Source organism: Danio rerio, chromosome 2 (assembly GCF_049306965.1).
Source record: "Danio rerio strain Tuebingen ecotype United States chromosome 2, GRCz12tu, whole genome shotgun sequence".
In the NCBI taxonomy this organism is placed as follows: Eukaryota; Metazoa; Chordata; class Actinopteri; order Cypriniformes; family Danionidae; genus Danio; species Danio rerio.
In genome coordinates, this window is record NC_133177.1 from 2,361,623 (window position 1) to 2,383,486 (window position 21,864).

At 36.6% G+C, this 21,864-nt stretch overlaps 1 protein-coding gene across 2 annotated transcripts in view; it reads left to right on the forward strand.

Moving 5' to 3' along the window:
* The first annotated feature begins 15,354 nt into the window (after positions 1–15,354).
* Positions 15,355–21,864, forward strand: part of tmie (transmembrane inner ear) — a 64,283-nt gene continuing 57,773 nt past the window's right edge. For both annotated transcript variants that reach the window (NM_001170648.1, NM_001170647.1), the window contains 1 exon segment: positions 15,355–15,501. In NM_001170648.1, the coding sequence (NP_001164119.1) occupies positions 15,355–15,501 (147 nt within the window).

Below are 21,864 nucleotides of genomic sequence, written 5' to 3' on the forward strand. Positions count from 1 at the left end.
AACATAAATAACAATTAATCTATTCAAATAGGTTAATAAAATAAAAATTAAATTTCCTAAAAACATTCAGACAGGATCTCATTATTGGTTCTTCAACAAAAAGTGTAGAACCGATGAAACACAAAGTCTTTTTCTCTCATGACCGGACATTGTCAGATGTATTTGTACTTGTTGTACCAGTAGGCACTAAAACCTGAATGCACACAAACTTATGAGGACTAAAATTGAGGTCAACACGCTTATAAATCACACAGAAATATAATTTTTTGATATTGTAAATATGCAGATTGTTTCCTGTGAAGCTCGGTTTAGGAGTAGGACGAAGAAGTGTGTGTGTGTGTGTGTGTACTGGTTTTAATGGTTTACAGGTACAAAGATATGCATAATGACTTGTGTATGGCCTATTACAGTGGTTTATGAGGACATACCTTGTGTCCTCATAATTAAAATCACTTCAAAGTTTCACAAGCTTTGACAAGTTTCATGGTAGGATTAGGGTAGGGACAAATTTATGCAGTTTTTTAACAGTATAATATACATTATACCTATGGAGAGTCCTTATAAACCACCAAAATCAATGTGTGTGCGCCCAGTAAACAAATCTTACTACCTTAAATTGTTTAGTTGAGTGAAATGAATTTTTCTAGTCTTCTCAACCTATAATATTCAAGCTGAATAAAAATGTTAATTTAAACCTTAAATAACATATATACTAATTAATCTATTCAAATAAGTTAATAATATAAAATAAAATTCCTAAAAACATTCAGACAGGATCTCATTATTGGTTCTTCAACAAAAAGTGTAGAACCCATGAAATACGAAGTTTCTTTTACTTCATCTCTCATGACCTCACAATGTCAGATGTATTTGTACTTGTTTTTATATACCAGTTGTAGTTTTTTTTTATTAATTCGAATTTACATTTTGACGACGATTTAATTTTATATTAAATCGAGAAATCGCGATTTTATAGAAAATATATTTGATACATTATAATGGCACCAATGCGCTTTGGTTCACTCTCTGTATGAAGCAGGTCGCACACCAGAAGCGCCGCACGGCGACGCGCAGCCCCACGCAGCGCCATGGATTTTAGAATTCTAAACAGATTTCTATACACACACCGGCGCCGCCCAGCCACAATTCAGGACACAGGTCATATTTCAGCCGCGCCACAGAGCGCCATCTGATAAGTTTCATGTTAAATATCATGCGAATGTGCGCGTTTGGTGTGTGATAGTTTTATCACACGTGTCGCGGCGCTTCTGGTGTGCTTGACCTGCTTGACTGTCTGTTAAAGCGTGAAGTCATGTAAGATTTTACTTGTTGCACGTCTGTGTGGATTGTCAAGACATTCCCTCATCAAGTCGATAAACTCGATCTCAACATGTATGAAGGACGTAAAAACATGCCATGTTAAAAACAACGCCGATATATTGCAATATTGCATTTCAGGTGGAAGTATTTCAATTATTTCATAAATAATCCATATGATACAATTGCATCACAATGGCTTCTGTTGAACAGGTTCTAGTAATTTTATCGTTCTAGATGTGTGTGATTGATATACAAGATGTTTTTTTTATTGTGTTTTAATCTTAATTTGTTTTTCAGAGATGATCTTGAATCTTATTGCTTTGGAATAAGGTTAGTTCTTTATGACAGAATGTAGCATTACTCTAAGATGCATTGACGTCTGGGAACTTTATAATCAATAACATGTGTGTCTGTTAAGTTTAGGAACACGACGGCCAATCAGATTCGTTAAGGTTAGTCATGGCTGAACGTCTTGTTGAGTGCGCGCGCTTTTCCGGATGGATTCAGCGTGGTGGCGACAAGATGGTGAAGCGAAAACACAATCTCACGGCAATTCGTAACTTTTTAATTTAGTGGCTTATTCGGATGAATTCAGATGATCTAATTCGTACGATTTGCTTATCCCGCAATGAAGGTTGGGTTTAGGGGTGGGGTTGGGTGCCACGCCTCCTTTTTAATATCGTACAATTTCGTACGACTGAACTCATACGAATTCGTACGAATTAGCCACTAAACTGGCAAAGCGTAAAATACGTTTTCTCGTGAGATTATTTTTATATATTTATTTTGAGATTAACTCGAGCCTATTTTTGCAGAAATATCAACATTGATGTTTTCGTCCATGTAGCCAGGAGCCAAATTAATTCTGATCTTATTATTTTGTACATGCTTTTTTTTCTGTTAGTGCCATAGTAACGTTAATTATTAGGAGAAACATAGAGTCAGCAGTAGCGTACCACAATACCATTAGCGTTATTCGATGTCAAGTAGCATAACAAGTTGTTTTAAACAGCAATATCTGAATTATTAATAATTATTTGGAGGAGAATAGTACCAAAATACCAACGTTATTCGATATAAAGCAGCAAAACAAGTTGTTTTAAACAGCAATATCTGAATTATTGCTAATAATTATTTTGAGGAGAATAGTAACATGTAGTCAATAATACCACAATACCACTAATGTTATTCGATATCAAGCAGCATAAGTAGTTTTAAACACCAATATCTAAATTATTGTTAATAATTATTAGGAGGAGAACAGTACCAACATGAAGTGTCAATAGTATCACAATACCAATGTTATTTGATATCGAGCAACAAAACAAGTTGTTTTGGACATCAATATCAGTTTTAGCTAAATTTATATTCACCACAGAGGTGTTTAAACATGTACTTTATAATTAATTGAAGCCCTGTTCACAATCAGACAGATCAGAGATCACACATAAAGATGCAGTCACAGTTTCCACAGGAAGAAAAGGCCGTGTTGTGGATTTGTTTGCTAACACTCGATGATGTTCTTGCAAAGGTCAAATCTATTTCACTTTGGCTATTTACCGAGATCATCTGAAAATGCCACATATTTTCTAGCACTGGAAAAATTCGCAGAGCGACAAATTATGAACATCAGCAAAGACTAATTAAACATTTTATACTACATCCTATATCTATATAAATGGTACACAAATGTTTATATATTATTTCTGTGTAGTTTAAGACATGTAAAGTCTTAACTAGGTTAATTAGGGTAAAGTTAGGGTAATTAGGCAAGTCATTGTATAACAGTGGTTTGTTCTGGAGACAATCCAAAACAAATATTGCTTAATGGGGCTAATAATATTGAGCCTAAAATAGGTTTACAAAAATTAAAAGCTGCTTTTATTCTAGCTGAAATAAAAAAAAAGACTTTCTCCAGAAGAAGAAATATTCTAGGAAATACTGTGAAAAATTCCTGAATCTGTTAAACAGAAATATTAGAAAAAACTTTGCAGAAGGGCTCATAATGCTGACTTCAACTGTATGTGGCTTTAACCCAAACAGATTTGGCATTGTTTCCCGAGACCCCGGTAGCCGTGAAAGGTTTAGATTTATTCCCGAATACCCAGCAATAACCCACCGAGCCAAATGCGTACTTGTGTCAACAGCGTGTACGTAAACAGACTCACCTATTTGTCATTCCAGCTTTGAATGGGCCCTTTTTCTGCGCTGCTCCTCCAAGGTATTCCCTCGTTCCGGCCCAGTGCTTCCTCCACACCATCCACTACATCCAGGAACTCGGGTAAATAAGTCCCCGCTGTGCAGGCAGAGGTTAAAGTGGACCGTGCCAGTTTTGACAGCGTTGTAGAAGAGGTGAGAGCAAATCACTTCTCTGAATACACGCATTCATTTTGCACCATGATTATTATATGGCCAGATCAGTCTCAAAAAATAATACATTTACAAAATAAAATGTATACGTCCACAATGCAATTCACGTTTACAGACTCCAATTTCTAAGCTCAAAATCTAATTTAAAATACATCAATCTAATTCGTAACTTCAAAACACTATTTGTAAATACAGAAATCCAATTTGTAAATTCACAACATGATTCGTAAATACACAAATGCGATTCGTAAATGCAAAACACGATTCGTAAATACACAAATCCAGTTTGTAAATTCAAAACATGATTCGTAAATACACAAATTTAATTCGTAAGTTCAAAACACGATTATTAGTTACACAAATCCAATTTGTAAGTTCAAAACATGATTCGTGAATACACAAATGCAATTCGAAAATTCAAATCACGATTCGTAAATACACAAATCCAATTTGTAAATCCAAAACATGATTAAAAAAATGCACAAATATAATTTGAAAGTTCAAAACACGATTCGTAAATACACAAATCCAAATTGTAAATTCAAAACACAATTCATAAATGCACAAATTTAATTTGTAAGTTCAAAACATGATTCATAATTACACAAATTTAATTCGTAAGTTCAAGACGGGATTTGTAAATACAACAATCTAATTTGTAAGTTCAAAACACGATTCAAAATTACACAAATTCAATTCGTGAGTTCAAGACGTGATTTGTAAATACACAAATGCAATTCATAAATTCAAAACACAATTTGTAAATACACAAATCTAATTCGTAAGTTCAAAACCTGATTCTTAAATACACAAATTTAATTCGTAAGTTCAAAACACGATTTGTAAATACACAAATCCAATTAATAAATTCTATACACAATTAAAAAAATACACATATATAATTCGAAAGATCAAAACACGATTTGTAAATACACAAATCCAAATTTGAAATTCAAAACACGATTCCTAAACAATCAAATCCAATTAAAAAAATTCGAAATACAATTCAAAAATACACTAATTCAGTTCTTAAGTTCAAAACACAATTCGTGAATACTCAAATCCAATTCGTAAGCTCAAAACACGATTCGTAAATACGCAAATCCAATTCATTTGTCAAAAATAATTATTATTTAAATTGGATTTTTGTAAATGTTAATTGTGAATAAGTTATTTCGTAAATGCATTATTTTTGAGACTGATCTGGCTCCATAGATTACGAACGAAATGTAACTCTTGCACGTTGCTTGAGTAAGAGTGTATAAGGTCACGCTTGCAGCTTCCAGGCTACATTGCAATTACACAGTAATACAAACAGACAGCATGTAATCAGCATGTAGTGACTAATCTAATAGCTGGTAATTAGAATGATTAAGTGCTGTACAGATTACTATGGTCATTCGTTTAAGTCACTGTAAAGTGTGTTGTGTTAACAGTGTAATCAAGTGATGTGAGGGAGGAGGAAAAACAACCCAAATCATCAACTAGCTGTTTGTTGGTCTGCCGTCAAATCTGCTTAATGAACTGAGGTGTGGAGGGAAATGCAGATGGATTCGCAAAATCCAGTCATGAATATAGAATTTTTAAATTGAGTTTATTATAATCATTTTTCCACAGAAGCTTTATAAAAGGTGCATGTTATAACATTAAGAGTCAAAATCAGAAAGTTATGTGTATGTGTATATGTATAGGGTGGGCAGTGTATATAATGTACTATATACCGTTTAACTAAAAATAAAGAAGCTGTAAAATCACATGTACATCAATATTTACAGCCTTTGCTGTGAAGCTCTAAATTGAGCACAGGTACATTCTGTCTCCACTGATCATTCTTGAGATGTTTCAGCAGCTTCATTGGAGTTCACCTGTGGTCAATTCAGCTGATTGGACATGATTTGAAAAGGCGTACACCTGTCTATATAAGCTCCCAGGGTTGACAGTGCATGTCAAAGCATAAACCAAGCATGAAGACAAAGGAATTGTCTGTAGACCTCTGAGACGGGATTTTCTCGAGGCACAAGGCTGGGGAAGGTTACAGAAACATTTCTGCTGCTCTGAAAGTTCCAATGAGCACAGCGGCCTTCATCATCGGTAAATGGAAGATGTTTAACCACCAGGACTCTTCCTAGAGCTGGCCGGCCAACTAAGCTGAGTGATCGGGGAAGAAGGGCCTTAGTCAGGGAGTTGATCAATAACCTGATGAACTCTTTGGAGTGAACGCCAGGCGTTACATTTGGAGAAAACTAGACAGCGCTCATCACCTCTTGATCTCAGACTGAGGCGACTCTTCATCTTCCAGCAGGACAATGACCCAAAGAACACTGCCAAAATATCAATGGAGTGGCTTCACGGTGAACATCCTTAAGTGGCCCAGCCAGAGCCCAGACCTAAATCCTATTAAACATCTCTGGAGAGATCTGAAAATGACTGTACACCGTCACTTCCCATCTAACCTGATAGAGCTGGAGAGGCACTGCAAAGAGGAATGGCCAACAATTCCCCAAAGACAGCTGTGCCAAGCTTGTGGCATCATATTCAAAAAGACTTGAGGTTGTAATCGCTGCCAGAGGTGCATCAACGTAGTGTTGAGCAAAGGCTGTGAATACTGATGAACATCTGAGTTTTTTTAGGTTTCTTATTTTTTTAAATTTGCAACAATTTCAAAAACTCTTTCTTCACATTGTCATTATGGGGGATTGTGTGGAGAATTCTGAGGAAATAAATCAATTTATTCCATTTTGGAATAAGGCTGTAACATAAAATATGTAAAAAATAAATAAAAAAAGTGCTATGAATACTTTCTGAATATACTGAATACATAATGCAGTGCTCTATACAGTTAATGTCAAAATTATTCAACCCCCCCCCTCCTGAATTTTTTTCTTTTTGAAATATTCCCCAAATGATGTTTAACAGAGAGAGAAAAATTTTACAGTATGTCTGATAATATTTTTTCTTCTGGAGAAAGTCTTACTTGTTTTATTTCATCCAGAATAAAAGCCGTTTTTAATTTTTTAAACACCATTTTAAGGACAAAATTATTAGCCCCTTTAAGCTATTTTTTTCGATAGACTACAGAACAAACCATCATCATACAATAACTTGCCTTGCATCAAGCTACTCATAAGCCTGTCACAGTAATCAATATACTGACTTTTCGTGCAATACTTGGAGATGACCTCAATCATTTTTGCGGTTGCAATATATATTTACAAATTCTCAAATTACATAAAAAACATTTTACAACGACATTTACGTTCCCCACTGGTGTCCATGTTTATAACAGGACATTTAGCTAATAGGACATATAATAGTATATATAATAGGACATTTACCTTTTTAACATCAAATTATATAATCTAAATAACTTCAAAGAATTATAAATTTTATTATTTATTATAAAATATAATTATTAAGAAATTAAGAATTAAAAATGATCTCAAAATGACAATAATAATCGATTATTGCAACAATTTCTTTCAATTTCTAATTTTCTTTATTGTGGATTTTAACAGTTTTGTTGATCATTTTAAGGTTAGAAATGTTTGACCTACCGTTAAAAAAATATTAATTAAATCTGTTACATTTTTTTTAAGTTAAGTGGTTGCAAACAAAGCATATGGGCTGAAATTAAACAAATTAAACTGGGTAAATTCATCCCATATAAATAGTTTGCGACCGTTTACCTTAAAAACATTTAGTAAATCTAATTAATCGTTTCATTTCAGTGTAACCTGTGTATATGCATGCAGATCAGATCTCAGATTTATTCCCATATTTGCCTAAAACTAATTAGGTTTTTCAACAGAATGATGCTGAAACCACTAGAGGGCAGTGCATGTCAGATTGGAGCCAGAGAAGTCCTCTGAATCGTCTTTCCAGAATCCTTTAATTAGGATTAAAATAAATGATGTGCCGCATTAAGAGAGACTGTGCACACGAGCTTGCAGAATGACATCCCTCCATGTATCCTTACCCCGCCTGTCATTACGCATTAAATCATTTTAGCATGCAATTAATAGGAAAACATTCAAATGCATGGGCAAACAATTGCAAAAACAGTCCACTGTTAATAACAGCATCCCATAATAGCAGAAATCTGACCTAAAAGCATGCGAAAGTAGCTGGTGTTTTGAGGAGAAACTGGCACCGCAGGCTGTGATTGGTGCTCTCAGTGGCACCACAGTATTACGGTTTGGCAGCGGCTTTTATAAGAGGCCTTCTGGGTGGCAGCTCATGCACGACTTTAACGCAGATATGACGCTTTTTCTTCCACAATCCCACGGTTGCAGCTCTTTCTTTTTGCTTAATTACTTTTAATGAAAGCATTCAAAGGAAAAGGGTCAGTTACTGGGCGAAAAAAAAAAAAGCGATCTGGATCCGTGTCTGCCCTCTTCAAACTGGCTTCCCATCACTCTCGCATGACTTTTTCCATGACACACTTATCTCAAGATTGCTCTGTGAGTCTGACACTGGCCTCGAAACGGTGATTGTGAAAAATAAAGGCTCCGCATGAAACTGGATTGGATCAGTGCGGCAGAAACAGAACCGGTGATTTCTGTTATCTACAGCCTGCACAATATTTACCATCAGCAGCAATATTGTAATCACACCGCATGATCTGCAAGGTCAAATGTGAATTATAGTTAACAAGTCATCACAAAACATAGTATTTGTAGAGTCACGACAAAGTTAATACATAATGCAGCAAAATATTTAAAGGTTTTTATTTTGAAAAATAAAAATATGGGTCCTAGCCTTTTGTCATTCAGAAGACCCTGATTTTGGCTATTAGCAACATGGACTTTAAAGATATGCTATTATGGTCATCTGAAGCAGGGGTTCTCAACCTTTTTCATTTCGGGGCCCACTTCTTTCTCTGATCAATTTTTGAAGGCCCACCTGTCTGACATTTTCTCTAAAATCTTTGCATGAAATGTTCATTTAAACCTTTATTTATTAACAAAATATATAATACCTGTGTGTGTGTGTGTGTGTGTGTATACACACACACACACACACACACATACACACACATACACATACATATATATATATATATATATATATATATATATATATATATATATACACACATACATACATACATACATACACACATACACGCACATACATATACATACACACACACACACACACACACACACACATGTATATATATGTATATACACACACATACACATACATATATATATATATATATATATATATATATATATATATATATATATATATACACATACATACATACACACATACACACACATACATATACACACACACACACACACACACACACATATATATATATATGTATATAGACGCACACACACACACACACCCGTATATATATATGTATATATGTAGCAAAATCCAAAAATTCTAATATAATATTAGGTAGGGGTGTGACGAGACGCCTACTTCACGAGACGAGACCAGGCACAAGATTGGGTTCACATAAACGAGAAGAGACTTTTACAGTATTTTAAAGAAATCCTTAATGATGAAACATATGAATGGAATAGTCTTCAAATACTTTGCAAATATGAATGGAAAATAGATTTTTATATGTAAAAAAATGTTTTTAAATCACCTAATACAAAACAAGTTAAGTGTTTTTTTTACCTTTATTGAACTTACTTCTACTACTATGTATGCAATTTGCATAATTATTCCCATAATTTTATGTATGCAATAGTTTTATATTAGTTTATATTGAATTCTATGCAATGAACATGCAAACACTGCAAAATATTTGTTATTAAATAAATGGAAAATAGTAAACTCTACTGACTGGCTTTCTCCCCATAGAATTTCACAGTATTTACATTGCAGATCTTGACAGTCAATTCGGATTTTGTGACAGTATCCAGGTGACTTCCTCATGCCCCCTCATGCTACCATCTCAACTCACAAAACAACTTTTTACCTCGACGAGAAATTTCGTTGCGATTTAAACTAGCGAGATCTTGTGACACCCTTAAAATTAAGAGTTAATTTTAAGGTATCTCGCGGCCCACTCTCGCAGGATCGCTGAGGCCCACCGGTTGTGAATTCCTGATCTAAAGAAACGTTTTAAATGTAAACCCCTGTTTAAAGCATTCATTCATTCATTCATTCATTCATTCATTCATTCATTCATTCATTCATTCATTCGTTCATTCATTCATTCATTCATTCATTCGGCTTAGTCCCTTATTTCAAGAGTTCACCCTTAGCTGATGACTAAAGCGTGTTTGGCATGCTGTCCCGGGAGCAAGCCCTGAGCTTGATCCTCGAGCTCGGGGCTCCCCCCCCTCCCGTTGCAGGGCGAGAGAGCAGTCTGAGCTCTGGTAGGTCTCGAGAACTCCCCTTCTTGATAATGGTGAATGTCGTTTATGAATAGCTATGGAGACCGTATGCTGAATTTAACGGTTGTCTATGATGTTGATTTAGTTTTGTCTATTTACTTATGTTACATGTTTTTGGTCTGTGGGAGGAAACCGGAGAGCTCGGGGTATACCCACGCAAACACCGGGAGGTCATGCAAACTCCACACAAAAATGCCGACTTGGCTAGGTTAGATCTGAGCCAGTGACATTCTCGCTGTGAGGCAATAATACTAACCACTGGGCCTCCGTGCTGCCCTGACTAGGAAAGGAGAGGAGTAGGGGTGGAAGGGGGGATTCTTCAAGACGGATATGGCTAAGATAAGATACTCTGGTTATTTAAAGTGATTTAGGAACCGTCTGATTGCCGAATCGTGCGTTAGCTAATGAGGACCAGCTGCTGCGTGTGCTCCTCTCGAAATTAGTTTATAAATAAACTTCACTTATCAGGGGTCACCACAGCGGAGTGAACCACCAAGTATTCCGAGAGGGTACTCGCTGCAGAGCCATTTGAGCAGAGCTGAGCTCCAGCGAGGGGGAGCATGAGCTCTCGCTCTGCCTCCTGTAAGCTGTTTTAATGCGTACACCAACCCCACCCCTAACCCCACCCCCAGTGACATCACTCGTAGAAGAAGTGCAAACAAGGTGGAGCTCAAGCTCAAGCTCCCCCTCGCTGGAGCTCAGCTCTGCTCCAATGGCTCTGCAGCGAGCACCACTTGAGTATTCCAGCATATGTTTTATGTATATATTTTAAGTCATGACTTACTTTGTATACTTGCAGGCCTATTTTAATAAAATAGTAAAAAATATATAATAATCACATAACAATAAAATGCTGAGAAAATAAAATGTTCTAACAGAATCTTTTAACAAACAGTACCTTCATAAACATTTTCTTGTTTGAACTATATTCATGGACAAAATGTTGTTGTTACAAACTGATTTTTATTTAGTTTTTGTTGGTAAAAAAAAATAATAAAAATAATATAATAAAATTTATATTAAGTGGCCTTAACTAATACGTTCTTACATAGGAATTAATAATTTGTTACAATGTACTTATTGTGTAAATACATGTATTTACAGTGTACTTATGCTTGATTAAATACCTGTATGTATTTACATCTGTAATTAACTTTTGTAATTACATTTGTAAATACACTGCTGATCATTCCCTACACCTTAACCCACCCTTAAACCTACCCATACCACCAAACCTGTCCATAACTCAACCTCTATCCCAACTCAAGAGCACCACAAGTGTTCTCAAATACATTATGAACACAGTAAGTACATTGTATTTATTTTTTGATGCAAGTACATAGTAGTTAAGGACACTTAATATAAAGTGGGACCATAATATGAAAAGTTTTTTGTCAACACTGCTCCTTTAAAGGATCCTTCAGTACCTGATGTACAGTACAGTCGTTATATTACTTCATTCAAAGGTATTGATGAGTGTGTGTTATTCAAGATCTGTTCTTTACTTTTGGATTTTCCATCCTGCTTTCAGGGGATCTGACATTTGTGGGCTGTGATCTTCTTAGAGCGTGTTCACGCTGGCGCGAGGATGTGGTAAGAATACATCGGTTACAGCCTATACATCTCCACAGCTTGACTGACAAGGTTTTTTCCACTCCCTTTGAGAAGATAATGAATAAACACAGCCAAATGTCATGCTAATGTTAAGATCTGCGGATTACGTGATGGGTACTAATAACCCAACCTGCGCCACAGTTATGAAAAGACTGGAATTAGATATGAATGTTGTGCCTCTTCTGAATTAATGATTCTATCTCCATCAGATATTACATCAGAGCATAGGATTGTGGACACACACACACACACACACAAAATGGGTTGCTGTTATTGGATTTGGGACATGCATATCGACCAGATGGAGAGTTTCGAGAACAAGTAATCTTAAGGAGGCATGCATGCTGGTTTAAGGTCATCAGGCAAACACTTTCCCAACACAAGTGAACACAACCTTTTCGTAATATGAAAACCCAGTATTTTTTACAGTGTTAGCAGTGGTGTAAAGAGTACTGAAAATCATACTCAAGTAAAAGTACCATTACTTGCCTAAAAATGTAGTGCAAGTAGAGTAAAAGTATCTGTTGTTAATATTACTCAAAATATGAGTAAAAAGCCCTTTTAAAAGTACTCATGAGTAGTGAGTATTACGCTGTAAAATGCTGATTCCTTTACATGTAATTTGTGGATGTGTGTGTAAACGTAACATTCTGTAGTGCATGTAGTTATTGACTAGCAGGCACAAAACGTCGTGGGACAATAATATTAGGTTAGATTTAGGTTGTGATGTCAAGTGACCAAAATTCAACGTCTAGCCAGCGTCTAAGGATAACGTTATTTTGATGTCTAATAACAACGTTGAATGACGTGGCATGGTTGTTGGTGCCAGACGGGCTGGTCAGAGTATTTCAGAAACTGCTGATCTACTGGGATTTTCACGCACAACCATCTCTAGGGATTACAGGGAATGGTCTGAAAAAGAGGAAATATCCAGTGAGCGGTAGTTCTGTGGGCGCAAATGCCTTGTTGATGCCAGAGTTCAGAGGAGAATGGCCAGACTGGTTACCACTGATAGAAAGGCAACAGTAACTCAAATAAGCACTCGATACAACCGAGCTCTGCAGAAGAGCATCTCTGAACACACAACACGCCAACCTTGAGGCGGATGGGCTACAGCAGCAGAAGAGCACACCGGGTGCCGCTCCTGTCAGCTAAGAACAGGAAACTGAGGCTACAATTCACACAGACTCACCAAAACTGGACAAGAGAAGATTGGAGAAACGTTACAACTCACAAATAGGCAAGTCTAAATATAAACTGTGTGTTCAGGGATACTTTAAATGCTTTAAAAGATTCTGCATGCCTAATATGAGGCAAGTGAAATCCAGAGTATTGGACCAAAGAAAAAAAAAAAAGGTCATTACTATGATCAGGTTTCTTTGCGTGACACGCAGAATGAGTTCAGGCGTGGTGATTCTCTGTAGAGGGCTGAGGAATTTATCAGGGTCTTTCAGTCTAAGAAAAAAAGAGCGAACGGGTCATTGGGAAAAACTGCATGTGACATTTCTCTAAAACGACGTTGCACTGCTTATTGAACGTCTCTCAGTGCTTTCAAAGTGCATTGAATGTTAATGTGGCACCATTTTACGACACATTTTTTTTGTATCTATCATGGCAGATTGGAAATGAAACGTCTGTTGAATAGCGCTAAAAAGATGAAGGCTCAGTCGTGTTTGGAAATATAAATAAAACCTCTCCAAACCGTACTGATAGTGTTAAACAAAGCGTATGTTAGATAAAGATGCATTTTTAAAGCAACCGTATCGTTTTAAGTTGTTTCTACAAGTCTTTGAGCTCTTTATCAGTAGCCGTGACTCATGTTTCATGGGAATCGCATTCATGTGCTTTGCATCACAAGGTGCTGGAATCCTTGAAAATGCTGGATTTTTCATCTAGTGTTGTCAAGGTTTCAAAAAAGTGCTTTGATTTTGCATGAAGAGCTTGAAGATATAATTGTTACTTTTGCAATAATTTATTACTAAGTAGGTAATAGTTATTAACTATATGTGTAAAAAAAACTCTGAATATGCCTGCATCATAATCTGACCTTTTTATTTTTTTACACTTCAGATGTGAGTAAATTGGGCGGCACGGTGGCTCAGTGGTTAGCACAGTCACCTCACAGCAAAAAGGTCACTGATTTGAGTTCTGTCTGGGCCAGTTTGCATTTCTGTGAGGAGTTTGCATGTTCTCCACGTGTTGGCGTGGGTTTCCTCCGGGGACTCCGGTTTCCAAGTACAAAAACATACGCTATAGGGGAATTGGATAAACAAATTGGCCGTAGTGTATGAGTGTGTGTGTTTCCCAGCACTGGGTTGCAGCTGGAAGGGCATCCGCTGTCTAAAAACATATGCTGGAATAATTGGTGATTCGCTGTGGCGACCCCTGATAAATCAGAGACTGAGCCAAAGGAAAATGAATGCGAATAATAATAATAATAATAATAATGGGTGAGGTAGGCGCAGTAGGTAGTGCTGTCGCCTCACAGCAAGAAGGTCACTGGTTCGAGTCTCGGCTCAGTTGGCGTTTCTGTGTGGAGTTTGCATGTTCTCCCTGCCTTCGCGTGGGTTTCCTCCGGGTGCTCCGGTTTCCCCCACAGTCCAAAGACATGCGGTACAGGTGAATTGGGTAGGTTAAATTGTCCTTAGTGTATGAGTGTGTGTGTGAATGTGTGTGGATGTTTCCCAGAGATGGGTTGCAGCTGGAAGGGCATCCGCTGCGTAAAAACTTGCTGGATAAGTTGGTGGTTCATTCCGCTGTGGCGACCCCGGATTAATAAAGGGACTAAGCCGACAAGAAAATGAATGAATAATAATAATAATAATAATAATAATAATAATAATGATAATAATAATAATTTGTATGTTCTCCCCACATTGTTGTGGGTTTCCTCCGGGTGCTCCGGTTTCTGTGAATGAGTGTGTATGGATGTTTCCCAGTAATGGGTTGCACCTGGAAGGGCATCCGCTGTGTAAAAAAGTAAAACATAGGCTGGAATAGTTGGCGGTTCATTCCGCTGTGGCAACTCCTGATAAATAAAGGACTAAGCCAAAGGAAAATGAATGATAATAATAAAGTGTAACACATCTCAGTCGAGGACAGCTAAACAATAGTGTTACACTCAAAACATGATGTTTCCTGCATGTTCAAACTACTTATTTAAAATTTTGTTTAATTCCTGAGGTTTTCTGGGGGACAACCTAATTGTTTATGTTTAATCTACTTAAATTTGTAAATAAATTATCAAGTTTACTTAATAGATTTGTGTTAGGACAAGCATTTTTTACAGTTCACCTTAAAACCTGTTGCAGACCCTTCGGCTAGGCATATCACTTAACAATCATCACACAAAAACACGAACATGTGATCACAACACAAGGCCTTACACAACTATATGTGTGTGTGTGTGTGTGTAAGTGTAAGTCCCTTCCCCCAGCAGCTCTCGTAACCTCTGCGTGCTCCGGCGACAAGCCTGTAAACCACACCGGGGCTATTAATTAATTAATGGCCTTCAGTCCAGCGCCTGGCGTCCTCAGAGCAGGACTGCGAGCATTTGGAGACCCACAAAAGCATTAATGTAAAGGGAGGAGGTGGCCGTTTTTTCCCAAAGGCCATCAATCACCTGCACTATTGTGGTCCTGCGCAGTTTTGTTTCGTCCAGGCTGAAGGAAGGGGAGGGATGAGACGCGGGAGAAGAAGAGGGAAAATGGCGATGGAGGGGCCTGGGAATCAGCCGCCATCCCTGGTCCCTTTGCTGATGAGCGTAACGGCGGTGTTGATCTCACATCATTTCTTTAACGCGGCGGCCCAGATACCAGACCCAGAGGTAAGACCTGCTTGTGTTTTATGAGGCCTAAAGCTGCTCTGCTGTTGATGTTCGGGCGCTTTATATTAAATAGACTGGCGATGGCGGGTTTTTATTTTTATGGCAGTCAATACACTGACACAGCTGCGGCGGTCTGGATGACAGCCGCATGAGGGTTCAAACAAATAGATGTCTTTATTGGAGAACATTTTCGTAATTCTGTTAGCATTTACTCTCCTTTTACTTGTTTCTGACCCGTATACTTTAAACACATGCGGCCCTGTCATTCACCCTGCACTATAAGGCGGGTTTGGCGCGATTTGTTGCTATTTTCAGACACGCGCAACTTTAATTGTCAGGTTTTGCGCCACGCTGTTTAAATAACAAATCCATTTGCGCCACTTTGTGGACTCATGGGTGTGCTAGCTAGTCTATAAAGGAGATGTGTTAAGGCGCATTGTTGGAGCGTTGCTATTTTGACGAACTGAACTAGACTGTGCCATCAGGGGTGGACTGGGACTAAAATTCAGCCCTGGCACTGTAGCCACATCAGCCCACATTACCACACCGACACAGCCCCACCCACGGACAAGCACATTCACTATTTATTTTGGTGTACAGATGGTAAAATAATATGACATTCTTGCCAGATTTTGATTACGTCCGGGTAACCTCGGATTGGGTCGGCCCATCTTGAAATTAGGCGGCCGTCGCCGATTGGGCCAAATTCTTAACATTTATTATTATTATTATTCTTTTTTCTTTTTTTTATTATTTATTTTATTTATCATCATCATAATATCACATCTAGCAAGATATAAAAGCTGCCTGCACGTAAAAACAATTAAAAAAAATAAAATAAAAAAACTGACCGGCCCACATTTAAAAATTGGTCCGGCCCTTCTGGAATTTTCCAGAATTGCCAGATGGCCAGTCCACCCCTGTGTGCCACTGACCAACTAATAGCTGCTCTAAAGTGCGTTAGTTATGTGCCTATGCAGGTACAAACATTTGCACACTGCTGAATACACACAGGAGGAACAGAAACACACAGTTGAAAACAATTAAAGGATTAAAATGTTACAAAAATGATTATTTTCTACATAAATATAAAAACCACTGCCACCCTGCCTCATCTCGGGGGGCTTATTTAGTTTATTCATGACAATCTGCATCTGCTTGTATAATGTTATTATTATCATTATAATGTTATTATTATCAGCAGTATTATTTATTATAAGCACATTTATATTCGTTTAAATAAGCACAAGTGTAGATGTGTCCAGCTGTGGGGTTTTGGAGACGTCTGCATCAGCATATGTGGATAAGAGCAGGACGTGTGTTTGGATATAACTCAGTTTTCTGACCACACTTCATTATTATTGTTCATTTATTCCTTTGCTGGAGATTAGAACTGAATTTAGAAACAGTTTTGACACAAATCTTTGCACTTAACAAACAAGATTAAGTATGTCGGCTAATGGATGTGTTCAGTGGAGTGAGTTTCCACCGTTTCCTCACTCCACCAAAGTAGAGTAAAGTAAAGAGAAAGTAATGAGGCTGATTGGAGGAGGCTCGTTCTTTATCTTCGCGCTGCAGATGCTCTGTTTAACTGTTTTCTTGCTAGGGAAGCATTCAGTTTTTACACTTTTTTTTTTTCATGTTCTCCCTGTGTTGGCGTGGGTTTTCTCCGGCTGCTCCCGTTTCCCCTACAGTCCAAACACATGCGCTATGGGTGAATTGGGTAAGCTAAAATTGTCTAGGGTGTGTGTTTGAGTGAGAGTGTATAGGTGTTTCCCAGTGATGGGTTGCAGCTGGAAGGGGTAAAACATGGACTGAATAAATTGGCGGTTCATTCCCCCTGATCAATAAAGGGACTAAGCCGAAAAGAAAATGAATAAATGAATATTGAGAACCCAGGTTTCTTTGAATATTGTCTTAGATGATGAGGGATCAAAATGGCAACCCTGGCTCATTCTGAAAACGTAGTCCTGTGGATGTTTCTTAAGACCGTGAAATACGTCCCGGGAGGTATGTATTTGTGCAGTTTTTGCGAATCCATGAGAGGCTGCTTTTTCGTATCTCAAATGTCTCTCGCGAGTGCTGTTCGCACCCTGCGCTGTTCTCGGCTAAACCCACCAGAGGGCACTGTCGAACAACCGCCTGTCTGACTGACTGATTGATTGTCTGTGCAACCGGCCAATCGACTGACCCAACCGCCCCACTTACTTCCCTAAACCCAGCCAACAATTTACAAAAGTTGTCCAGAAAAAAAAAAAACCCTCGTCAGATTTTTTACCACGCTTTCAGATTTTACCACATTCTCACCCTGTTATGAACTTGTTCACTTTATTTTTTGGATTCTGTTTTTGTCTCACCTGATTTCTGGAACCGCCCGGACTCGAACCTGGAACGAGCTAACTGGACATACTGGTTGTGGCAGGAAAACCCTCCACACGGAGGTAAACGGTCAGCCCAGGTGTGGGCAAACTTGATCCTGGAAGGCTGGTGTCCTGCATAGTTTAGCTCCAACCCTATTCAAACAGACCTCCCTATAGAGTTCAAGTGATCTTGAAGACACTGATTAGTTTGTTCAGGTGTGTCTGACTAGTGTTGCAAGAAAACTCTGCAGGGACACCGGCCCTCGAGGATCAAGTTTGCCCATCCCTGGGTCAGCCGGTAAGCATGAAAAGGAACGGCGTCATACCGCCCTGTAGCGTTCACCTAAAAAACTGAATGCAGCCCTACGTATCTCCGGCTACAGTCTCCAGAAACGTCCACAGGACTACGTTTTCAGAATGAGCCTGCGGGTTGTAAAAAGGTTAAGAACAACTGATCACACTCAACATTTAATACTTTGATCTGTGGCTGTGTATGCATTAACCCAGTTTAAATTAATCTGTTTTCAGTAAAACTGAACTCACTGCCACTGCCTGGACAATTGATCAAGTGTTGCGATAATTATAATTATAATAGCTGCACTAATTTCACAGACATCATACACGCATTTCTAATAAGTTCAGCCTTGGTTACATGTTCATGTTAGCCATATTAGTTTATTGAACTGATATGAATAATACAGCTGAAGTCAGAATTATTCGCCCCCTGTGTATCCCCCCCCCCCAATTTCTGTGTAACGGTTAACTCATTTCTAAACATAATAGTTTAATAACTCGTCTCTAATAACTGATTTATTTTATCTTTGTCATGATGACAATAAATAATATTTTCCTAGATATTCATCAGGACACTCTATGCAGCTTAAAGTGACATTTAAAGGCTTCACTAGGTTAATTAGGCAGGTTAGGGTGATTAGGCAAGTTATTGTATAGCGATGGTTTGTTCTGTAGACAGTCGAAAAAAAAAATTGTCCTTAAAATGGTTAATAAAAAATTAAAAACTGCTTTTATTCCAGCCGAAATAAAACAAATACGACTTTCTCCAGAAGAAAAAACATTATCAGACATACTGTGAAAGTTTCCTTGCTCTGTTAAACATCATTTGGGAAATATTTAATAAAGAAAAATTAATTCAAAAGGGGGCAAATAATTCTGACTTCAACTGTACGCTTGTGGTAAAGACCAGAAAAACCTCAAGAATTGTGTTGATTCAGCTCATTTTAAATAAGTAGTATTGAGCAAGCAGCAAACATCTTTTTGTTTTCTCAAGTGAATGAGAGCATGTTTTAAATTCCAGTCGTTCCTTGAGTGCCTATACCACTGTCACGGTGCTTATGAAAGCAGTATTCATAGAAAATAGAAGAAAACTAATTGAAGTGTGGAGGTGACGGGAACTGAAAAGTAGAAACGGCCTGAGAGGAGTGATTGAAAACGCTTTAATCATGTCAGCTATTCACCTCTTCCTATTACATTTGCAATTACGAGATAAACTTCAGATTTTTGAGCAGTTCTCGGTTGACAAGACTGAAACAGATCAGCTCAAATTATAAGATTGCGCTACACATAATCTGTCAGTCCGACTGAATAAGCCTTGTATTTACCTTTATAGTTTTGAACAATGCTACGGTTGGATTTTAATAACATTGTAAAAACACGAATATCCTTAAATGAGCTTCCTTTTCCTGATTATTTTCTCTCCGCCTTTGCATTCTGCTGTAAATAAATGAAAAGATAAACCTGCATGTGCATCTGCGGCCTGCTCTCCTGGTTTTATTTATCGTAAATCCTATGAATAATTCATTGGAGTGCATCAAGAATCTTTTGTTTTCTCCTCAAATCCTCACATCTCTTTCAAGGATTGTTTTTTGCGCAGATTAATTTAATAAAATATATTTGTTTTCCCTCTTGAATTTCCAACGATCAGTGTTTACTGTGCTTTTTAGGGAAAGCCATTTTGAAACCTGATCAATAACTTTTCTAATTGTAATTTAGCTTTATAATACATTTATAATGCATTTTGACATTGTGTAATACATAATGGGGCAACACGGTATCACAGTGGGTAGCACGATCGCCTCACAGCAAGAAGGTCGCTGGTTTGAGCCTCGGCTGGATCAGTTGGCGTTTCTGTGTGGAGTTTGCATGTCCTCCCTGTGTTTGTGTGGGTTTCCTCTGGGTGCTCCAGTTTCCAAGTCCAAAGACATGCGCTATAGGGGAATTGGGTAAGCTAAATATGAGTGAGTGTGAATGAGTGTATATGGGTGTTTCCCAGTGATGGGTTGCAGCTGGAAGGGCATCCGCAGTGTAAAACATATGCTGGATAAGTTGGCGGTTCATTCCGCTGTGTTGACCCCAGATTAATAAAGTAAATAAGCTAAAGAAGAAAATTAATAAATGAACAATAAGATATAATGTTTATTTTTTTATAGTATAAATTAACACATGCAGGTGATATTGAAGTATAAATAATATGAGTAATAATAACATATCTTCATAATATTAATGTTTTGGGATATTAATGGCCTTTTCTATAGATTTCTTAATGTTTTTATGGTAGCCTTTTTTATCCACTCAGTAAATAAAGGCTTTGTATTTTAAATGGTTTTAATTTAAACCATCTCATTTTGGTTTAAATTAATTAAAAACTATAAATTAAAAAAAATATATAAATACATTAATTACTAAAGAAAGAAAGAAAGAAAGAAAGAAAGAAAGAAAGAAAGAAAGAAAGAAAGAAAGAAAGAAAGCTAACAAAAATCTAAAAACAAACAAATAGCCAAATGAATGAATTGCTGCATTTATTTATGGGTTGACTGTTGAATAAAGGCAGATAGAGACAATGTGATGGACCAGAAGTTATCTTTCCAAGTTAAATAAAAGCGTATTTTTTCCTAAAAAAAATAAACAGCAGATGAATCTTTTTGGTTATTAATTTCCCTTTGCAATAGATTAATTGATGTTTTTATGGATTTATTCTTTTGTTTTCAGAGTGACTTTTGCCAATAATTTGGTTTAGAGATTGTTTTCCTTATCCACTCTGTAAATTAAAGGCTTTGTATTTTAAATGTACTTCTTATTTTGGTTTAAAGTAATAAAAAAGATGCATGGATTTATCAACTGAACAGTCCACTATTTGATGGATTAATTTGATTTTAACCAATATTAATAATATTAATATTAATAATAATAATAATAATAAAATAATAATAATAATAACAGATTAATACATAAAAACTATATATATATATATATATATTTATATATATATATATATATATATATATATATATATATAAATTAACTAAAAGCAAATAAATAAATAATAAATAAAAACAAACAATATATAAATCGATAAATAAAAATAAACAAATAAATGTAATTAAATAAATAAGCTAAAACTAAATAATTGGATAAATAAAATAAACAATAAATTATAAATAAATAAAAATAAACAAATAAAATAAATAAAGAAAAGTAAACAATTTTTTGCAAATAAATAATTAAATAAAAATAAACAATAAATATAAATAAATAAATAACAATACCAAATAAATAAATAAATAGCACCCCCTCCTTAAAAAAAATAAAAAATAGAATAAAAACTAAAAACAAATTGCTAAATGAATGAATTGATGCATGTATGTTGAGGTGGGCTGTTGAATAGAGGCAGATACACACATACAGACCTTTCCAGAAAATTACACTTAGATGCATTCACATCCGCGTTGTTCATAAAAATAAAAGTCTTTGAATATTATTCCAGACACATTTAGCTGCTAGTTGTTTGTCAGATAATGTTTCTATGTTCCTTAATGCTTCTTAAATTATCAATAAATGCTTATGATAAACTGCTGTTGGTTTACCTCAAGCTCTGCTTCAGTTGCTTGACGCGTGTGCACATTAAGTAAAGGAGTGCACCGGTGAGCGCCAGCACACATACATATTATGTACATCTCGACATGTGAGAGTATTCCTCCATATGTTT